The sequence below is a fragment of the Capra hircus genome, chromosome 1, assembly GCF_001704415.2.
Source record: "Capra hircus breed San Clemente chromosome 1, ASM170441v1, whole genome shotgun sequence".
NCBI lineage: Eukaryota > Metazoa > Chordata > Mammalia > Artiodactyla > Bovidae > Capra > Capra hircus.
In genome coordinates, this window is record NC_030808.1 from 43,922,838 (window position 1) to 43,943,009 (window position 20,172).

General features: G+C 39.9%; 2 protein-coding genes across 5 annotated transcripts in view; one reads left to right on the forward strand and one right to left on the reverse strand.

The window, feature by feature from the left end:
- Window positions 1-20,172, forward strand: part of CMSS1 (cms1 ribosomal small subunit homolog (yeast)) — a 397,827-nt gene that overhangs the window by 42,227 nt on the left and 335,428 nt on the right. The window lies entirely within an intron of this gene.
- Window positions 1-20,172, reverse strand: part of FILIP1L (filamin A interacting protein 1 like) — a 292,466-nt gene that overhangs the window by 14,811 nt on the left and 257,483 nt on the right. The window contains exon 1 of one of the 4 annotated variants that reach the window (XM_018058386.1): window positions 14,849-14,980. The exons of 2 other annotated variants lie outside the window; for them this stretch is intronic. Coding sequence is in view for 1 of the 2 variants with exons in the window: in XM_005674833.3 (XP_005674890.1) it covers window positions 6,345-6,361 (17 nt within the window). In the remaining variant the exon portion in view is untranslated. Of the gene's footprint in view, window positions 1-6,344; window positions 6,366-14,848; window positions 14,981-20,172 lie in introns of those variants that run through there. One more of the 4 variants, XM_005674833.3, reaches the window with a different exon arrangement.

The window sequence follows — 20,172 nt, forward strand, 5'->3', positions numbered from 1 at the left end:
TTTTCCTTTGCTTTGAATATATTACAGCCATCAAGAAGAAACTTTAAAAAACAATTACTTTGAGTATGCACTAAAGAGCCTATTCACTTTTCATGTCCTCCTGCCCCACCACTTTGAATGTGGTTCTTAATTATTTGAAAGCAGTTCCTCAGGTCAATATTATAACTTTTTTTTCTTCTCCAGACTTTCCATTTTGATTGCTACACTAAAAAACTTAGGGAGGAAAAAGCAAACTAGCCTGTCTTTTAACAGATTGAGACTTCAGGTTCTTGGCCAACTAAAAGTTTCATCTCCCTGATCCATCAAGGCCTGCCTGGGGCTCCCACAGCCATGGTGCCTTCCCTGGCTGCCTTTTTCTTTTCTAGAGGAAGCATGTAAAAAAGTCACCCAGCATGTGATGCCTTGGACTGTCACAGATACAACTATGCATCTATATTCCTGAGAGCACCTTGCCTGGTAGATAGCATGCAGAGCCATCTTTAAGTTGATGATAATGGTGATATTGGCTTGTCCCCACGTTCCTAACACTGACTGTTTCTCATTCTTTCATTTCTTCCTCCCCTCTCTGTGGGTACCCTCTGTGATCTGTGTTCTTCTGTATCTTATTTACTGGCTCCATGATGGTAGTAGCCTGTTTTAGGATGGGAATGATGTCCTCTCTGCTGCCTATTCCCTACAGCAGCAGATGGCAGCAAGCAGTGCAGGTGGCTAAGGGCAAGGAGCAGGCAGAGTGACTGACAGGGAGCCAGTACACCCCCCAGGACTGATGCACCAACGGGGAAGAGGCAGTGGAATCCTGTGGGAGGCAGGATAGTGTTGGAATTCAGTCTTCAAAGCTGAGTCTTGGTTTCCCCACTTCTACCCAGTGTGACGGAGCAAGCAGTTTAACTTCTATAGGTCTCATTTTCTTCATCTGTGGGACAGAGATAATATTGGAACCTCCCTCATAACAGTGCTGTTCTAAGGATTAAGTAAAACGATCTACACAAAAGCACCTAGCATACTGCCTGGCACAATGTATGTATCAGTTATTGCTAGAGTAGGAAGCTGAACCAATGATGATGACAGCAGCGAAGGACATCCGGGGGCAGGGGGAAGCTGCCTCTGGTAACCACCATTTTAGGGCACAGGTGATTTTTTTTTGAAAACTTAGGAATGTCAGAGACAACAAAGAGATCTAACATTCATAACTTCACTATTTGCTGCTGAAATATATTTAGGATCAGTATTTTCCATTTCTCTTTTGTTCACAGGTCTACACCACAAGCTCTTCTCCCTTCCTGGTACAGTACAATACTTTGAATGTGCGTTATCCAGTGCCATACCAGCACACCACAATGGATGCTAATAGCTGATTCTCCCAAAGCCTCTCTGATGCTCTGTTCCTGTTTCTCCTGTTTGTTGTTTCTTGAGTGTAAATGTGCAGTGCACCTTCTCTGCTGAGATAATACGCTCCAAGACTTGTCCACTTGGGGACTCAGCAGTGGGGTGGGCTGACAGACCTTTTTCTGTATGTGCTACTGCCAGGTTTAGTTTTCATAGTGGAAACTGTGAAGAAGACTATTGATGATATTTTAAATTCTTTTTGAGCATTTCATTAAAAAAAAAGTACAAACAGGTTGAAGGATACCCAGATTATCTGAGAAAGAGGTCATTTGAGGTTTTCATACTGTTGTATACTTAGCTTTGTAATTAAAAAGTTTTCTTTGCTCAGTCTTAACTCTTCACAAGTCTGAACTTCAGTCTTGGGATTTTAGATTAGCATTCCTAAATGTATTAAATACATTTCAAAATATGTATATTAAAAGGTATAGGATCTGACCTCATCCTTCATCTGCCAGTTCCTCTTCACCAACTTATAACCACTGATACTGCTGCTGCTGCTGCTAAGTCGCTTCAGTCGTGTCCAACTCTGTGCGACCCCATAGACGGCAGCCCACCAGGCTCCCCCGTCCCTGGAATTCTCCAGGCAAGAATACTGGAGTGGGTTGCCATTTCCTTCTCCAATGCATGAAAGTGAAAATTGAAAGTGAAGTCGCTCAGTCGTGTCTGACTCTTAGCGACCCCATGGACTGCAGCCTACCAGGCTCCTCAGTCCATGGGATTTTCCAGGCAAGAGTACTGGAGTGGGGTGCCATTGCCTTCTCCAACCACTGATACTAGCTTCTTACATGTACTTCTATAGTGTCTTTATGAATAAACAAAGAAAATACAAATAAAAAATAGCTTATTCTTTATCCTTCACCTTGATTTTTGCAGTTGAACATTTTTTTGAGATCTTTCTATTAGATCAGTGTTCTTCAGCAGGGGCAGGATATGGGAATGAAAATCAACATGGCTACTAAATAAATCTTTACAACTTCATGCTTAAAAAATTAAAATTTGTAGGATTTGTGAGATGAAGTGACATAGAGGAAGAGGAGTCATATACTTTTGCAGTTTTGAATTTTTAACATTAGGATAAATTGTAATAGTAATATTTTTGATTATCATTTTATAACAACGGCTTAACTGATTTATATCTGTTTTTATAATGTCTGTTTGTAGCATCTACATTTTCTTAGGAAACTGAAGCCCAGAAAGATTAAATAACATGCAAGGCCATTGTTACAGTAGCCCTGGTACTGGAACACAGACTCCAATTCCCAGTCGCTATCCAGGGTGTGATTTAGTTTATAGCAAAAAAGAAACAAGCATATTGAGGGTCTAGCCTGTGCCTCTTGATCTTGCTGTTGCTGCTAAGTCACTTCAGTCATGTCCGACTCTGTGTGACCCCATAGACGGCAGCCCACCAGGCTCCCCCGTCCCTGGGATTCTCCAGGCAAGAACACTGGAGTGGGTTGATTCTTAAAACAACCTTATGAGGTATTATTCCTGTTTTACAGATGAGGGTAAGGACCAAAAAACTAAAATATAGAGAGGTTAAATAATTGCCAAATAGCACAAATAAGCAAGCCAGAATAAAAAGTCACTGTCTGCAAAGCATGTGCTCTTTCAACTAAACAGTCTACATGCTAGAAAGCCCAGACAGAGTACTGACCTCACAAGAGTTTCCTCTTTCTCTCGTCTCATGCTTTTCGTGTTCATTCCTGCGCTGTGTCCCTATCCCATTGACTCCCTGACCCCTCCTACCTTTGCTCGGTCTACTCCAGTCATACCAATTTCCATGTTGTTCCCTGAACACAGCAGGCCTCTGGCTTGTGTACTGCCTGCCTTCCCAGGGAAGGCCTCTCCCCCAGTTCTTGTAGTGCCACCTGGCATGCTTACTGTATTTTACTTATTTGATCACTGGCTGTCTCTCCTACTAGAATGTAAACTTCATGTGAGCAGGGAGGCGGGGATGTCTGTGTGTGAGAGTGTGTGTGTGTGTGTGTGTGTGTGTGTGTGTGTGTGTGTGTGTTCAGTGACAGCTCAAGTACTGGTCTGTTTTCATCACTGCTGTATTTTCTAGCTCAAGAACAGTACCTAGTATGTAATTGGCTCATTAAGTATTTGTTACATATTTGAACAAACACCTGTTCCACCTTTGAACTAGAGTGTTTTATCACTGTAAGCAACAGACATGTGGTGCTGTCCCCCTCTGTATCTGCGGATGTAGAAGCCACAGGTAAGGAGGGCTGATCATACTACACCATTTTATATGAGAGACTTGAGCATCTGCTGGTTTTGGTATCTGTGGGAGTCCTGAAACCACTCCCACTTGGATACTGAGGGATGACTGTTAATAGTTCCTTTCCTCTACGCTCATTGATTAAGCAGTTAATCACTTATTGAGCAATTACTACATGCCATGTACCATGCTAGTTCTGGAAACAGTCATAAGAAGCAACTATTATTATTCTCATGTTACAGAAAAGCAGTTTGCCACCACCATAACATGCATGCACAGCTATCTCACGTGTCCCATCCTCTTCAGTGAATATGTGTGCTGTAATATTCTGCCCAGGAAAGGCACAGAGAATCCCTACCACTTGCAATCTACCGTTTTGTCACTGTTACTCTCTATAAGCTCTCTGTAAGACTACTCTGAGCTTGATCATGAGACGTGAGCAAATATTCCCTTAATCATTGTAATAATAAAACATGTTTAGTCATCTGGCATAAATTCGTGATTATTTCTGGATGGTTTAAAAAATTGTGACTTTGCCAGTAATAACATCTCATGTTCCCTAGAGGAGGTGGGTTTGTCATAAATACCATTTCCGTAGAACATTTCAAGGAACTTAAAGTTCTCGGAAAATATTTTTAACGGGCAGCCTTTTCTCAAACAGACTTCAAGGGCATAATGCTGTATACCCTTAAATGTGTGTTGTATGTATTTTATCTTATTAGTAATATTTATATGTATTTATCCTATTGCAAAATCCATTTATATTCAGATGTCCCTTTAGTGGATTGAGGAAAACAAATAAATTCTTTAGAAAAGCATTCTGATGTAGCTGCAGAATTTTGTTTTTAATCTCTTTCATCTCTTTTTTCTCTTCCCAGATCACAGGTTATTTTCATTCATATATTGCAAATTGCTATTTTGGAGGATTAGTATAATTCCTTTCTCTTAAAGCTTATTCCTTGGTAGGTTGTTTTTCTTTCTTTTATTCTCTTTTTTTAAAAGTCACAAAGAATAATCCTTTCTTGAATCTTACTCTGAGCCAAAAAAAAATTTTTTTAGCCCCTAGTTCCTGTAAGTTTTTTTTTTTAAGGTTTTCCTCTTTTATTTGGCTTTCATACTTAATTCACTGGCATTCATATTTAACATAAAAGGCCAAAGCATGGAGCAGTCATGTGCCAGAGCGGATGAGTTCATTGGTTTTCACCTCCCTGCAGTCTGGCTGCCTATACAGAGGCAGCGGCTAACATGGTATGCTTGGGAAACCAAACGTTTCCTAACTTGTTAGTGGGAAATTTAGACTTCAGAAATTTAGAAACCACAACAACAGACGCTTATGTTTTATTGTGACTACTGAAGTCACAAGCTTGCTATGAGAAACAAGCCAGATAGGAACCCCAAGAATATACAATGTGAGACATTTTGATCCCGAGAGAACTTCCTTCTTTCTCCCTTTCCCTTTTAGCTCTACTAGTAAATCAGTAAATAAGGAAGGCAAAGAAAGTAGGAGCATTTAATATCATTAAATAGTATGTGGAGGTCAAAGCAGTTGGGAGATGAAGCTTGATGCTTGGCCTGACTGCCTGCTGAACAACTGAATCATGAACCACAATGAACATCCTCCATGTAACCTTACTCACTTTTCTTATTAATAGTTCCAGAAGGTGATTGCTTTCTGACTCCAACATGATGTTTTGATTAATCTGGGCCACATGTAAATTTTCATTACAGATAGGTGGGAAAGTTTTATTCTAAAATCTGTTGTAATATAAATGACTGTTTTTCTTACGGACTGTACATGTCCTCTTGCATACATTTTAAAAATTAAAATTATTTTGGTCATCTAACCTTGTTTAATTTTCCATAACAATTCAGAGCATCGGGTTATATTTCCCTTTTCTGCCACTTCTGAGCATTGAGAAGACAGAAAGCATGAGCACAGAGTTTGATCCTATTTTCTCTCTTAGAAGTTGGGTTTCTCTTCTTAGAAGTTGGATGAATGTATTCTAGAGAATACTTAGCTTGTGCAGTAAGGGGCAATTCCATCAAGATGTTACAGTGGTTTGCAATAGGACTGCTAGAGGTGAGAGCAGTGACTTAATACTTTACTTCCCTTGGCCCTGGGCCTGTTTGCAGTGGATTCTGTCCTTGGGCAAAAGTGTCCCCGTTTAGTTATATGAATCTGCATGAGAAATTGTAGCAGAATTGAAGAAAAGGCTATGTAGTGTACCTGTGCATGCGCTATATGAAGACCAGTCTATTCTGCCCTGACCATATATATCTTACTTTTGAATTTTATTTCATTTTAAGATTTGAATTTTGAGAAAGGGCAAACTATTTCATGTTTGCAGTAGTTGAAAACAGTGTCATTGTTTTTTTTTAAGTCATTGAAAAAAAGCACTAACTTCACTCTCCCTCACTTTCAAAGTTCACTCTCTTAAAGTTCACAGCTAAAAACAAAGAAAAAAAGCAAAACCCCAATTCTTAAACCACAGGCCACTTTTGAAGGAGCCATGTATTCAATGGACAGGGATATTTGACCAAAATCTGCCATCCACTTAACTCTGTGACCTTTGCTCATCTGCATGCTACCTCAGCTGCAACAGGGGGAAAGCAATACACCTTTGTCTCGATGGTTTACAAAGCCTTTAACGATCCTCAAATCCCGGTTGCACAGGATAAAACCACTATTGACCCTAAAGGGCTTTCCTGATAGCTCAGTTGGTAAAGAATTCACCTGCAATGCGGTTCCATTCCTGGTTTGGGAAAATCCCCTGGAGAAGGGATAGGCTACCCATCCAGTGTTCTTGGGCTTCCCTGGTGGTTCAGCTGGTAAAGAATCCGCCTGCAATGCAAGAGACCTCGGTTCGATCCCTGGGTTGCAAAGATCCCCTGGAGAAGGGAAAGGCTACCCATTCCAGTACTCTGGCCTGGATAATTCCATGGAGTTGCAAAGAGTCCAACTAGACTGAGCAACTTTGACTTACACTTTTACCAACCTTTAAAGTCCTTTCCCTCTCTTCTTTCCTATATAGCACTGTACACAAATTCACATGTCAAAAATGTATATTCCATTCTGTCAGAGATTTTGTGACTCATCTGATCTGTGGTTCATAACTATAAGGCAACGTTTATTGGAATTTCATGGGATTCACATTTATCTGGGGTTCTTTATATGTCAGCCATTTATTGTAGTTCAAGGTTATAAGCGTGCTGTAAAAGTACAGAAATAAATCATTTTAGTGTCTGACACCTGAAATGTTAAGCTAAATTGAAAGTATAACTAAACTGAAAATTGAACACCTAACAAGTATTTAGTAGTTTCTGAAAGGGAATCTTTATTGTCTGTGGCTAGGACATAATAAATGCTACTTAAGCTCATGCTGCCTAAAATCTGTCTCACCTATTTGTTTTATATGGGTGCCTCTCCAGCCTGGTAGGACTTTCAAGGTAAAACAGGGAGATTCCAGATTAGCTTTTAAGCCTTTTACTCTCTCTCCTTGATCCTTTATTCAGTGACTTGGTTTTTATTTCAGGTGACTACAACTTCTTTAGGAAAGCTTAAGCGGGTTTCTCATACTAGGGATTCCTTTCCAGCAGAGAACATAGGATAAAAGATAACCTCACTTTTCAGAGTCGCTGAAGTTAAGCACTAGAGACATGGATTTTCTCCAGTAAGCTTTATCCTTTACTATCACCCATGGCTGGATTACGAAAACATGAGTTCTTTGGGACTGCATCCTGCAAAGCACCTCCTCTTTGGCCCTAAGGCAACCCCTTGCGCCTCAGCCTGGTGGACCCCAACAGCATCAGATGCTGATGGAGCATCATTCTTCATAATATGATGAATGAGCAGACTACATAATATCTAAATAGTAAGAGGTACCATTTACTGAGTGTCTCCTATGGGTCTGGCATTGGGCCAACTGCTTTATCATCACTTTTAATCTTCATTTTAAGGACTGAAACCACTATGGAAGTCCAGGTTGTTCTAAAGGCAACGATGGAATTAAAAATCAGACTTCAGGTGTTGTGATGCTAGGTCAAGCCTTCTTTCTCTTTTTACCTCAGATTCCCTTTTCAGAGTAGACTTCCAAGGAATAAATCTGTCATCATTTTTTAGAATGCTACATTTCATTTTATATCTTTTCCATGAATGTTCCCTAACTTGTCTGACCTTGGCTGAGTTCCCACAGCTCTTAACAGTTTTGTGACACAAATCCTCTGTATCATTTTATACCACTTTCTAGTTTGTTATGTTGTATTAGTTTTGCTTTTGAACTAACTATAAGCTCCTAGAAGATTTGATACCTCTGTGTTCTCCGCATGGGTCTGAACTTGGTACATACTGGATGACCAAACAATTTGAGAGGTAAGAAGACCCATTTCTAAGGGGGAGCATGACTGCCTGTTAGACTGAATGCCACTTAAAGTTTTCAGAATTTACTCTAATTATTAGAGCAAAAGAAAGAGAAGTAGAATTTTGTTCCTCTTTTTCCTGTCACTTCTGAGGAGGGAGAATCATTCAGTGACATGAAGTCACTTCAACACAAATTTAAATCAAGTACAGATGTGGGAAAACTAGCCAGAGAATGTTAACTTTGCCTGTGTTTCTTTGCATCTTTGCTCGGCCCAGTGAATTTTATGGGACTGTTAGAAGATTCCTGTATAGCATAATTTTAGAGGACATGAGTAAAACCATAATCACTTAACAAAGTTGTTCTCATCTTTATCTAAAAGATCTTGGTCTGCCCTATGTAGGCAGTTGTATCAAAGCCCGAAGGATAATATGGAACCTCAAACATAATGTATTTCTTCTAACAAAATGAGTGTTTAACTACCTTGATGATAAATGAATTGATATTATTGTTAAAGAATAATTAATCTCATTAGCAGCAAAGGATTACTTTTCACAAAACTCCACAGAATGATTTGCGTCCTCTGCTTCCCAATTAACTGACCAGTCCCTGCCAAGGCTGAGAGACTTACACTGCATCTCACTGCAGGCCCTTTGTCTTCATCAAGAAGGAACTTCCTTATGCTCTCCCCAAGTGCTTAGACAAAGCAGCTTCTTCCTTTTTCTTCAAATGTAACAGCAGCGGTCACTTAAGTCTTGTCAGCCCAAATGTGATGAATATTTTACATTCCTCTTATGATTTCTGCTCAGAGATTTGTTTTTGTTTTGATTCACTTAAAAAAGAATTTTAAAAAGAGAGAGAAAAACTTGGTTCACCTTTAAACTTTTGTTCTGAGACTGGTGGGCCATGAGATATGATAAATCTGGAAGGTTCACTCTTGTCAGAATTGCTCATCTCGAAGGTCTGACCTCATCCTTGAGGCTGCTCTTGGTAGGATGATTCGGAGCTCTCACAGGCTCAGGGGTATAGTTATGTGAATCTTGCTTCTGGCTTCAGATTGGACTTTTCCCCTCACATTCTTCCCATTTTCTTTAGCTGATGTGTCTCTGTAATGAACGATCAGTAGGTTGTATTTTTATAGTCTTTGGCTGTACTTGATCAGAATTCTCTTGGGGGTGACGGCACACTATTCTGTCCTTACCTAGTATTGAGAGATGCTTATAGTGGATGACATCATGTCCTTTTTTAAGTTAATGGAAGCCAAGGCTACAGGAGGCTTATGCAGAGCATGGATGGCAGAGCCAAGAAGAGCAGAACTTGATTTACGTACCATCATTCCTACTCTGTAGTCTTAGTGTTGAGATAACACTGTTTGTCTATCAATTTAGTGTCACTAGTAAAGAAGCTTGGAGATTGACTACATTTGTGTTGTATTCTTTTAAAAAATAGTCCCACATGGCTTATCTTTATTTTATTTTTATGTATAGCTGACCTACATTATCTATATTGCTTTATCAATTCATTAAAAAAGAGCCTAAACAGGACAGTGACCAATGATTGAAACTATTGTGCAAGAGCTACTGATGATCTTAGCCCTTGTCATCAGTGGTAGGTGTAGCTGTGTTAGCCACATGGTGTGGCGTGTGGAGAATTTAGTTGCTAGGCTTGTCCCGCCTTGTACTGAGCACCGTGCCTAGTAGGCACTCAGTAAATGTTTGGTACTGATGAGGAGTCACAAGCCCTAGGCTGGCTTCACAGGTTGACACTGGCATTACCTAACTTTGAAACTACAGAAAAATCGTTCCTTTTCTGAAAAACCTGGCAGATGCACTGGATTACCCACAGAAACTTTGGAATCAAAGTATATACTTGGGAAACGGGCATCTGCTAATTTCTAGTCACAGCAAGGACAAACTGTTTGTTCCCCATGAATGCAGTAGGGGGCAGGCATTTAGCTGAGGCACAGCGATTAGTGGGAAACAGAGGAATACCCTTCATTAAAGACAAAGGCACTACACTCTGCTGTTTCATGTTTTGCGTCCCGTCCACTCCTTGCCCAGAGGCAATTCACCTGGTACTCTTTCACCATCTTCATTCTCATTATTTTGGGGAGGATGTTAAAGTGAAGGAGGTGGAGGTGGGTCGACAGAGAAGCATCTGACCTGAAGTCTGCCTACACACCATATAATGTACAGTAAAAGCAGATTGCTTTGCCTTCACTGCCGTGACTTTTAATCTCAGCCTAATTTGTTTTCTGGTTTTTGTGTTTGTAAGTCAGTTCTATGTGGCAGAGATCTGTTTAGGGCTCCTGCACAAAGTCTGAAGGGGCCCTTCCTAGCCCACTGTTTCCAGAAATATTCTTTTTTTTTTTTTTTTACCAAATAAGAAGCTTCTAGGTTGTATTTTGTTCATATGTTCTTTCAGTACCCTTCTTGGCCTTGTGACACACCTACTAACTTAACTAGGTCTTTCTTTTTTTCCAGGTGCTAGGGATAAAGTGGTAGCAAAACTCACCCTCAAGGAGTTTATAGTCCAGGAGATAGATGATAAACAAATTAGCAGTTAATGTGCAATTTAATGTCATAAGAAATGCATGATATGAAGTAAAGTAAAGCAAGTATCACTGGAGCTTAAAGACCACAGTGACTTCCTCTGAAAGTTTTGGGAGGGTTGTTTCAAAGGCATTGAGTCACTTTGGGTTTTTAAAGGGAACCTGCTAGCTGGGGAAGTATAGGGAATGAAGAATGCTTAGTTGGAAGGTGCTGAGAAGAGGTCACTTGTCATGTTAGTGGTTCAGGCCTAAGTGACTTTAACTGTAAAGCATACACACTCTTTGCAGGGCACCTCTCAGCTTTTGGGCAGAGAGAGAGCTTTGCCACCCAGAGGACCTGTAAGTACATTTATTATTTGTTTTCTTTGTTCTCCTTTATCACCTCCCTTCCATTGTTGTAGCCTGGTTAAACTGTATTGATTTTCACCTCCTTCCTTTCTCTTTGTCTTCTTACTACTTGTACTTATTAACAAGAACTTTGAACCTTTCTACTTTCTTTTTTAAAATGGATTTTATATCCAAATTAACACCTACAGTACCAAGGCTTCTTCTGGGGCTTCTGTTCTCATCTCTTCCTGCCATTCATTTAAGGGGAAACCAAAGGCTGTAGCCTAAAAATGCATGCGGCCCTGGCTCTGTCTCTAAGTAGCTCTGTGTCTCTGAGGCAAGTCACACAGTGGACATGAATTTCTTCTGCAAGGTGAGGCATTTGGATCAATGGCTTCCAAGGCCTCTTCCAGTTATCAAGTTCTATGGACATTCCTTGCTGGGGTGTGTGTGGGTGGGTGTATATGTGCACGTGCACGCATGTGTGTGTGGGAGTATATGTGCACACGCTTGAGTGTGTACACCCACTCTCTGGGGCCTGGGACATCCCACAGTCCATAAGAATTTATCAAGGCACTTCTCAAACTCACATCTGTGGGATTCAGTGTTTGCTATTCTGACATACTACACTCTCTTTTACTGACAGTAACTGTCCTTGAGCCTAGAATCAGTAGCTGCCATAACCAGAAACAAGGAATTTGCACTTCCACCTGTCCCAGTGGTGGATACACTTACCTACCTGCTCCTCTGCATACCTTCTTACCCCTTCCCCCACACAGAGACGTATCATTTCCTAAGCTAGTCCTTAAAAAAAAGTAATAATTATATCTTTAAGAGTTAACCTTATTTTGAAACCAGTAGGGCAGAGGAATGTGAGGATGGTCAGACTGGAGAAAGAACGCTGCTAATGTCTTACTCTCTGTTCTTGGGCTCAGAATGAAAACTGCTGTTGTCCTATCTAACCTTCTAAATTAGAATCTCCTGGAAGGAAGCATGAAAAGGAAGTCCTCCCATATCTGAAAAAAGAACCAAGTGACTTTCCTTGGAGAGCCTTCCCACTTTTATTTGCCTTGCAGCTTTCCCAGTCGGAGGTAATGTTAGTGCAGAAGAAGGCCGGGGGAGAGAATCTCAATTCTGTTTTTAAAAAAAGGAAATGTAGGAGGACTTACAACAGTGTTGGTGATGATCTGCTAAGGAATTAGTGCACCTAACCCTCTAAGCAGAAACTAACTGGCCAGAGGATTTTCTAAAAGTCTTTGCAGCACACATGAAAGAAACATTAAGTGATTGAGTTGGTGGCCCGTATAGACTGTAGTGATGGCAGAGGCAGCCATAAAAATATTTCTCTGAAAGTCTTATGCTGCATATGCAGTGTCTCTTCATCTTTAAATCTTATTTAAACATAATTTACAAAAACTAAATCAGTTTTTATTGAAGCTAAATTCACAGTCAAATGTAAATTAAACTCTAAAAATCATTTAAAAGTCCAAGAGGATAAGGTGTGTTCAATTTTTCCAAGATAATGATTGGCTATGTGGATAACAGATTTTAATTCCTGAAGCAGGTTGAGACCAATATTGCTTTTCATACCCTGATATTACTTCATAATATCCATTCTTTTATAAACAGTTCTCTTCCTGCCCCCCCCTTCCTTCTTCCTTTTAATAGGAGGCTTTATTTTTTTTTCTCCATTCACCTTGTAAAAGCATTCACTTTGCCCTGAAGCAACAGATATAGACAGAACATGACCTAAGAAGAATTAATGGAATTTTATTCTTCCTCTCTCCCATTTTCATTTTTATCTCAAAATCCATTTAGTACCAAAGGCAATTTTTGGAGGGGGAGAGGTAGCAAAGAATCCAAGCAAAATTCAGAGCATTTTGAGAAAGCAGATTAATGGGAATTATAAGTGGACTTGAGAAGTTCTAAGCTTGATTTGTATTTTCATATTGACTGTTCCTACAGACTTCATCACAGCATTAGGAAAATATCACAAAAATACCAGGGCTTAACAGGTAAGGTTAATCGCCATAGAAGGGTAAATTAGTTTATTAATTATAAAATTAATATGTTTTTTGAAGATGTAAAAATTCACATTGATTCAATCCAAAACATTTTTTCCATCATATAAATTGTCTCAAGAACTAAGAAATGCTCACTCAGAGAGCCCACTGTGAGATAATGTATCCATGAAAAACCTTTTTAACTTTCAATTTTAAAAGGGATTTTAACAGGTGATTGTTCTTTCAACTGTGCTTTAAAGTTAATAATTGGAAAATAGTGTGGAATATTAAAGTGTGTCATTTAAAATTTTTTTACAAACTGATGCTTGTCTGTTTTAAAAAAATAAAATACAGACTCTTGAAACACAGCCGTTAGAACTTTGATAGAGGTTATGATTTTCAACAGTTGAGCTAATAGTTTATGATACAGATGGTACTTTGGGTAAAGCTAAAACAATAATTGATGGTTTCTGTTTCCCTCCTCCTCTATTAAATTCAAAAGAGTGGAATACCTTTTTTCCAAGACAGGAATCTTTTTCAGTTTCCAATTACAGCAAATATCAAATAAACAACTATTCTGTTGCATATTCTGTACTTCTCCACAGTAACCTGGGTATTGCCCCCACTCTCTTCTCATTATGGTAGGCTTCCCTAGATTTGAAATAATAGTTTTGAGGAAATCCTACTTCTCAATACTAACCTGCAGTTTATAAAGCCTATCTTCAGGCCAAGGAACATATAATTTTTCTTTTAGAATACTAAAACCAAAGGCCTGCATTGCTCCAAACAAAATTAGCTAACAAAACAAAAACCCTCTGAAGCAAAAATGGCAGGCACCAATGTCATATACTTTTAAAAACTCAACCACAGAATTACTAGAAATACAGATATATTCCACATTTTGACCAGGTAAAGCAAATCTATGTTTCAAATGATATATAAAACATAGAGACTATTTTACAAGGAAAATAGTTCTTTCACACACTTTTAAGTTTTGTTTTGACCAAATAAAATTTAAGTGATAAATCATTTTTTCATCTCATATTCCAGTGTTTTTGACATAGCATATTTTATTTTTAATTCCTCTGCTGATTTTTATTCTGAAAAGTAAAGTAAAATAAGTCGATTTTCAGCATCTGCCACTTGTTCAGTTATCATACTGTAAGGATTCATTTATAGCAGTAGTCTATTCAAGGTTTAGAGGTAATAAATAATGGCTCAAAATGCCACTGATTAACAAAATTCTTCTATAGGCTTTCCTTTTTAAATTTATTATGTATTTCTACATTATAAACTACTGTCCAACATATTACTGCACAGAAACTAGCTTTATCTTTAATTGCAGTGCAGTTTGTCATTTACCTATTGACTGGAGTTGACGTAAAAAGTTAGAACACAAAACTGTAATCGTTACTTTCTTGTACTAATTAAAACTTGTTTTTAAGACAGATTAGCATTTGTAGGATTTTTTTGAATCTTAAAAAGTGCTTTACTTTTAAAGTTAGATTCATCCTAATTACAAGATGTATTCCTAATAAGGGTTTTCTCGTCTTTCATATGAAGATTTATTTATAAAAGAGAGAGGACACTGGGTGGGAAAGAAAGCCACTATCTTGTGGTGGTTTTTCGCTTTGTGCTCTTGTAAGACTGAAAGGAGTTTGAGTCCTAGGAGAGATAAGATCAGGAGAGTTGTTGTATTATAGCATATTCCCCCCACCCTCTCCCCCAAAGATTTCTCAATAGAGGCAGGATACGAAGGCGTCTGTAATATATAGTCATCCCTCACCTCCACATTTAAAACTAAATCCCAAATCTGTATTCTCCATCAGAGAAAACTTTTTAAGTTTTATGTGAGTTGGGAAAGATTTTGATCCTAGAGTTCATTGGACGCGCTTTTCGAAACCTGTTTGCAGTTCGTGATGCTGATAACTTTAAAAGCCACCTACAGACTGCCTGGCTCTCCGCTCCCCTTGCTGGAGCGGAGCGACTCTCCCGGGCTTACCTGAGTCGCCTGCGCCGGGGCCGGGCGGGGACCGGGCGGGGGCCGCAGTCGCGCGGCGTCGCGAGCGGGCTGTGCGCGCTCCGGGAGTCGCCCGAACAATGCGAGCGGGGCGCCGAGCGCGCCCGGCCTATGGGCGTTACGTCACTGCGCTGCCTTATAAGGCGCTCCGCGTGTGCGGCGCGGGCGGCGGGGGCGCCGGTGACAGCCAGACCCGCAGCGGCGGCGCTGCAGCGCGCCCCGGCCCCGCAGACGCTCGGACCGTGTGAACGACCCGTCGGTCCCGGCTCCCCGCGGAGGGGAATGGGCGGCGGGCCGGGGACGCTGGCGCCCTCCAGCCGGGCTATCCTAGTCTTTGGGGGTCATGGTCGATCAGCTTGTAACTTTTTATTCCTCTGGGGCGCTAAAGCTTCTGTTATTGCTTGGGATTCTTAAATATACATCATGTTATTCTTATGTATGTGCTTTGTAAATACGTTTTTCTTAAGTTTGTTTTTTGCTCGCTGGGGGCGGAGGGAGGGTGTGGAGGCGGGAAGTCTCTCTGTTTTTCTTTTTTTGGTGGTGGGGCAAGACATCTCCGGGAGTGATTTAGACTTCAAACCTTCTCTTTCCTCTTTGTAAAGAGTAGGGGTCCTCAGAGGATAGTATTTTATTTCCTGATGATGTAACTACCAAACAATTCTTCAAGTGATGATGGGAAGGCCAGATGAAATCTTATTTTTTTCAGTGTTTTTCCTGAAAGAACCTCCTCATTCCTCATTTCTGCATGCCTGTGTTTTAATGAAAGTAGTTAAAACTAATCGGTTTATTTGGCAGGGACAGTATTTATTAAAGAAATTTAATGTTTTCTGCTGTACTTTCAAGATAGTATAAAAATAGCACTTCAAAACTGGTTTTAATTCATCTGTTCTCTTCTACAAAATAAAACAACATGAAAAAAAACCTGAGAGGAAAAAAGAAACCGACCAAATATGACTGAGTTAAGCCTTTTACTCTGGGGCAAATTTACTTGTTTAAAAACTTTTTCTAGTAAATGAGAATTAACTTCCTAATTGCTTTGCACATCGATAAGAGAAGTAATCTCAAAAAGTCCTAGCCAACTATATGAATCTGCTAAGTAAATTAGAGACATGGCTGCCTCATTTGTAAGTTTCAAATAAACTGAGTAGTTTAAATAACTGAGTCTGTTTAATTTTTTAAATTACATTAAAATAGGATTGCTTCCTATTATAATGTACATGTCTATGGAATTATTGTTTCCATATGTTTTGTCAAACAGAAATAATAAAAATAGTCTGCCTGTTTCTTTTCTTTAGTGTGGAGTGGAGAAAGGCTGGTTGCAGAGGATTTATAGTTAGTGAAAATGGTGTGGAGAAAAGATGCAGGGCCCCAAAAGAAGTGTGTATCATCTTTAATAGTGGGCTCATGTTGACAGTTCTAGATCACTCTACCTGTCTACTGAGAAGCATATTAAACTAAGCCCCGCTTTTTGTATATACTCTTTTAAAAAGAGAAGTGAATGACCATTCACTTCAGCGGAACTTAAACTTTAATATTTGATTTGCAGTTTTGTATTAACATTTTAGATGTTAGTTTGTTGGTTTTAATGGTTACTTTGCCTTATGTTGTATGTGTGTGTATGTTAGTCACTCAGTCCTGTCTGACTCTTGGTGACCTCATGGACATAGCCCATAGGCTTGTCTGTCCATGGGATTCTCCCAGCAAGAATATTGGAGTGGGTAGCCATTCCCTTCTCCAGGGGTCTTCTGGACCCAGGAGTTGAACCTGCGTCTCCTGCATTCTTTACCATCTGAGCCACTAGGGAAGCCCATGAAGTGTATTTAAATCTTGTGTGTGTGTGTGTGTCCTGTGCTTACCTTGTACTTATTAAACATACTTTGAGATTTTTCTACTGTTACAAATGAGACAAAATGACTGTTAACGAAAGCTGCATGAAGCACAAATTCCTGAATCTCAGTTCCAAACTGGTAAGGTAAAGTACCTCTACCCAAAGCTAGCATTTTTGTAACTTGTTCTGCCTCCTTTCCCCTCTGATGGATACAGAGACTTCCTCACGTTTGACACTACCTTTTATTTCTTTCTTATGTTTTTGTACTTCTGCTTTGCATTTATGCTTTTGACTTCCCAGTTTCCCTGTGAAATTTGTCAGGATTATTTCCTCATTTTCTTTGTTTGAAGTAACTAAAGACTAGAGAAGTTAAATGGCTGCAAGGCTTGTCTAGGATTCTTGAAGCAAAAGGAAAGAAGATGAGTGGTCCTACCCCCAAATTCCTTGCCTATGCTCTTACTCCTTGAAGCACTGGTCCCTGACACAGCCATGACTCAGCCTTGCAAGGAAGGTCATGGTATGTGACCACTCTCTTCAGGAACCAGTTTGTGACTCTTGGTGGTTGAGCTTGTAGCACACACCAGTCACGGTGTGTAGTGCTCTGCATGCACTCCATCATTCAATCTGCATAACATTCTGAGGTAGTTTATCCACAGTTTTCAGATGACAAAACACATTTGAAAGGGTAAAATTACTTGACCAGTCATACTTCTGGTAAAGTAATGAAAAGAAAAATTTGAAGCAGTGTTTATATGTATACAGGCTTAGTCCTACCCTCCCTTAGGGATTTACTCAGAATCTCTCAGAGGTGTTGTTAGTAAATAAATAATCAGATTTAACTAAGAAGTTTGTGTCTTTATTTTCCAGACTGAGTGTTTAGGAAAGGTAAAACTCACACTCTTCAGGGGCTACACACCAAAGCCGCCCTGACTGTGTGCTGAATAACCCCAGGGAGTGTTGTTTACGTTGAAGACACTGTGGATTTGTATATTTACTAAGATAGTTTTCTTGAGGATGTTGGCAACATGTTCTAATAAACTTAGAATACTGTAACAGTTCTCCAGCAGTTGAAAGTGGAACATTTTGAAGAAGGAGCATCTTTATCTAACTGACACCAGGGCACCCTGGGTCTTATAGCGCACACTTCAGCCAGCCATTGGCCTTGCGCGCCACTGCCGCATGTCAGTGAGTAGGCTTTTATCTCCTTTCCTCTTATCAGCATTCTCTTTGTGATGTAATTTTTGTTCTTTTAGCTTCTCACATATATTTATTACGAAAAGAATAGCGATGTGACCATTGTGCCACAGTCTTGGCCAAGTTGTTACTTCCCTTTTTACGGAAAATTTTACTGCCCAATTCCTGTGTGACTCTTCATTTTATAATCAAGAATTTTGTACAAATAAGTATACCTACAAATAAAAGTCCTTTCTATAGTGAGTAAGCTGATTTACAATCTAAATCAGCGATAGTTTAGGTTATCATTTGGAGATGGTAAAAGGAATTTTTCTAAGCTAATTGCTTTCTAATGTGGAAGTAAGATTTGTAGGCAGCAAGGCTGGAGACTAGGATATGTTGATTTGATTGAACTGTGTGAGGTCACTTTTGTTAAATAGTCAAAAACAGTTGAGTATCAGCAGTTTCCCATGGTTCAAGCTATTGCCAGGAGGTTATTACAGTGACCACAGCAACCAATGTTATTAGTAATGTCCACAATGTCATCATTATTTAACTGTTTTAAAATACCGTTAACATGTTACTGAACATAACAGAGCCAGTGTCTCTTTGTGAAGTGACTGCTCTTTCTTTCTTGTCCTGTCTCTATGCCTTTGTTTCTTCTTGTGATTGGTAAAGTCTTTTAGTCATCCAAATAAGTGCCAGAGAAGCGGTATTCGTAATTAGCTGAACCTTTTCTAGAACCGCCCACAGTTTTCCCTGCTGGCTCTTTAATCAGTTTAGGAGAGATGTGAAGCTCTGCTGTAAGCTCTGGGATGGTAATGCTAACTCTGAATGGGACACATTTGCTCCTTTGCCTCTCAGAGAGTTTACGTGGAAACACTGTAATAGGCAAAGAAAAGCAACAATTTTTATTATGGGCATGGTTCTGTTATGAGAAGCTGAAGGGAACGGGGGGCAGGTGCAGGATGGCATGGGGCAAGGCAGAATGCTGTGGTCCTCCATTGCATCAGGCTGCAGTTGGATTGGCCAGAGCATGAGTCTTTGGTGCTAAGACACTCCTCCTGACAGACCATTCTAACATCTCACGGGCAGACTTCTTGCCACATGGCTTTGCTGCTGAGCATTGGACAAGCCTGACATGGATGTGGTACTGATGGCTTCTCTGCTGCTCCACAATTTAGGAGGAAGGCTAAAGGGACTGAGCACCCCGGTGGACAGCTGTGGAACATGGAGCCAAAAGGAAAGTCTGAGAGTGAAAACAGCTTCTCTCCATGCCAGGGACAATCAGTTTTCTGACGTACCTCTTTCTTTTTACCCTTCTTTCAGTTCCCTGGTGGTATCTGCTTCACTCTGTACACATAAATGCCCACATGAAATATACCACGTCCCCAGGCAGTACATCATTTAACATGTGCACGGAGAGCTTGAAAGTGATGGTGAACCATTAGTTAATGGGCTGCAGTGAACTTTAATTTACATGTAGGTCGTCTCGCTTTTACCTGCAGCCCAAGTCTCCTGTCCTAGGCCTCCATATGCATACATGCTTAGTCACTCAGTCCTGTCTGACTCTGCAACGCTGTGGACTGCAGCCCACCAGGCTCCTCTGTCGATGGGATTCTCCAGGCAAAAATTTTGGAGTGGGTTGCATTTCCTTCTCCAGGGGATCTTTCCCACCCAGGAATCGAACCCACATGTGCTTGGCAGGCAGATTCTCTATCACGGAGCCACCTGGGAATGCCATTCATACTTTAGCTGACTTTGGTTTTAAAAAGGGACCAATCCCTTTGAGAGTTAACTTGGGCTGATAGCAACAGTATCAGTGGTAATGGGAAGCCCTTTATTCACGTTAAAATGAATGCTATTCTATGGCTTTAAAAATTAATTTTAAAATAGTTCAGTGCCCATGTCATAATTTGGAAAATGCAAAAAAGTCAAAAAGACATTTTACAACTAGTCCTACCACATGATTACTGCCAGCTATTAACAATTCCATGTACTGTGTTTCCTTTTAGTCTTTTTCTAAGCATTTGTAAAGCATGATTGTTTTCATACTGTGGGATATAATTGTATATTGCTTCTTACTTTTTTACCTTTTCATATATATTTTTAAATTATGTTCCTGTCTTTTCTATAGATATTGGGTCATTTAAAAGCATATATTTACATATTTTCCCTAGAAATGGTGGGTCACAAAGCCAACCACTGACATCACCATTGTTTTTTCTTCAATAAGTGAAACAAGGAAGTGCATAGTTAATGGAGACTCCCCTGCTTCAGAGACCTCCTGTTCTTGGTTTACGTG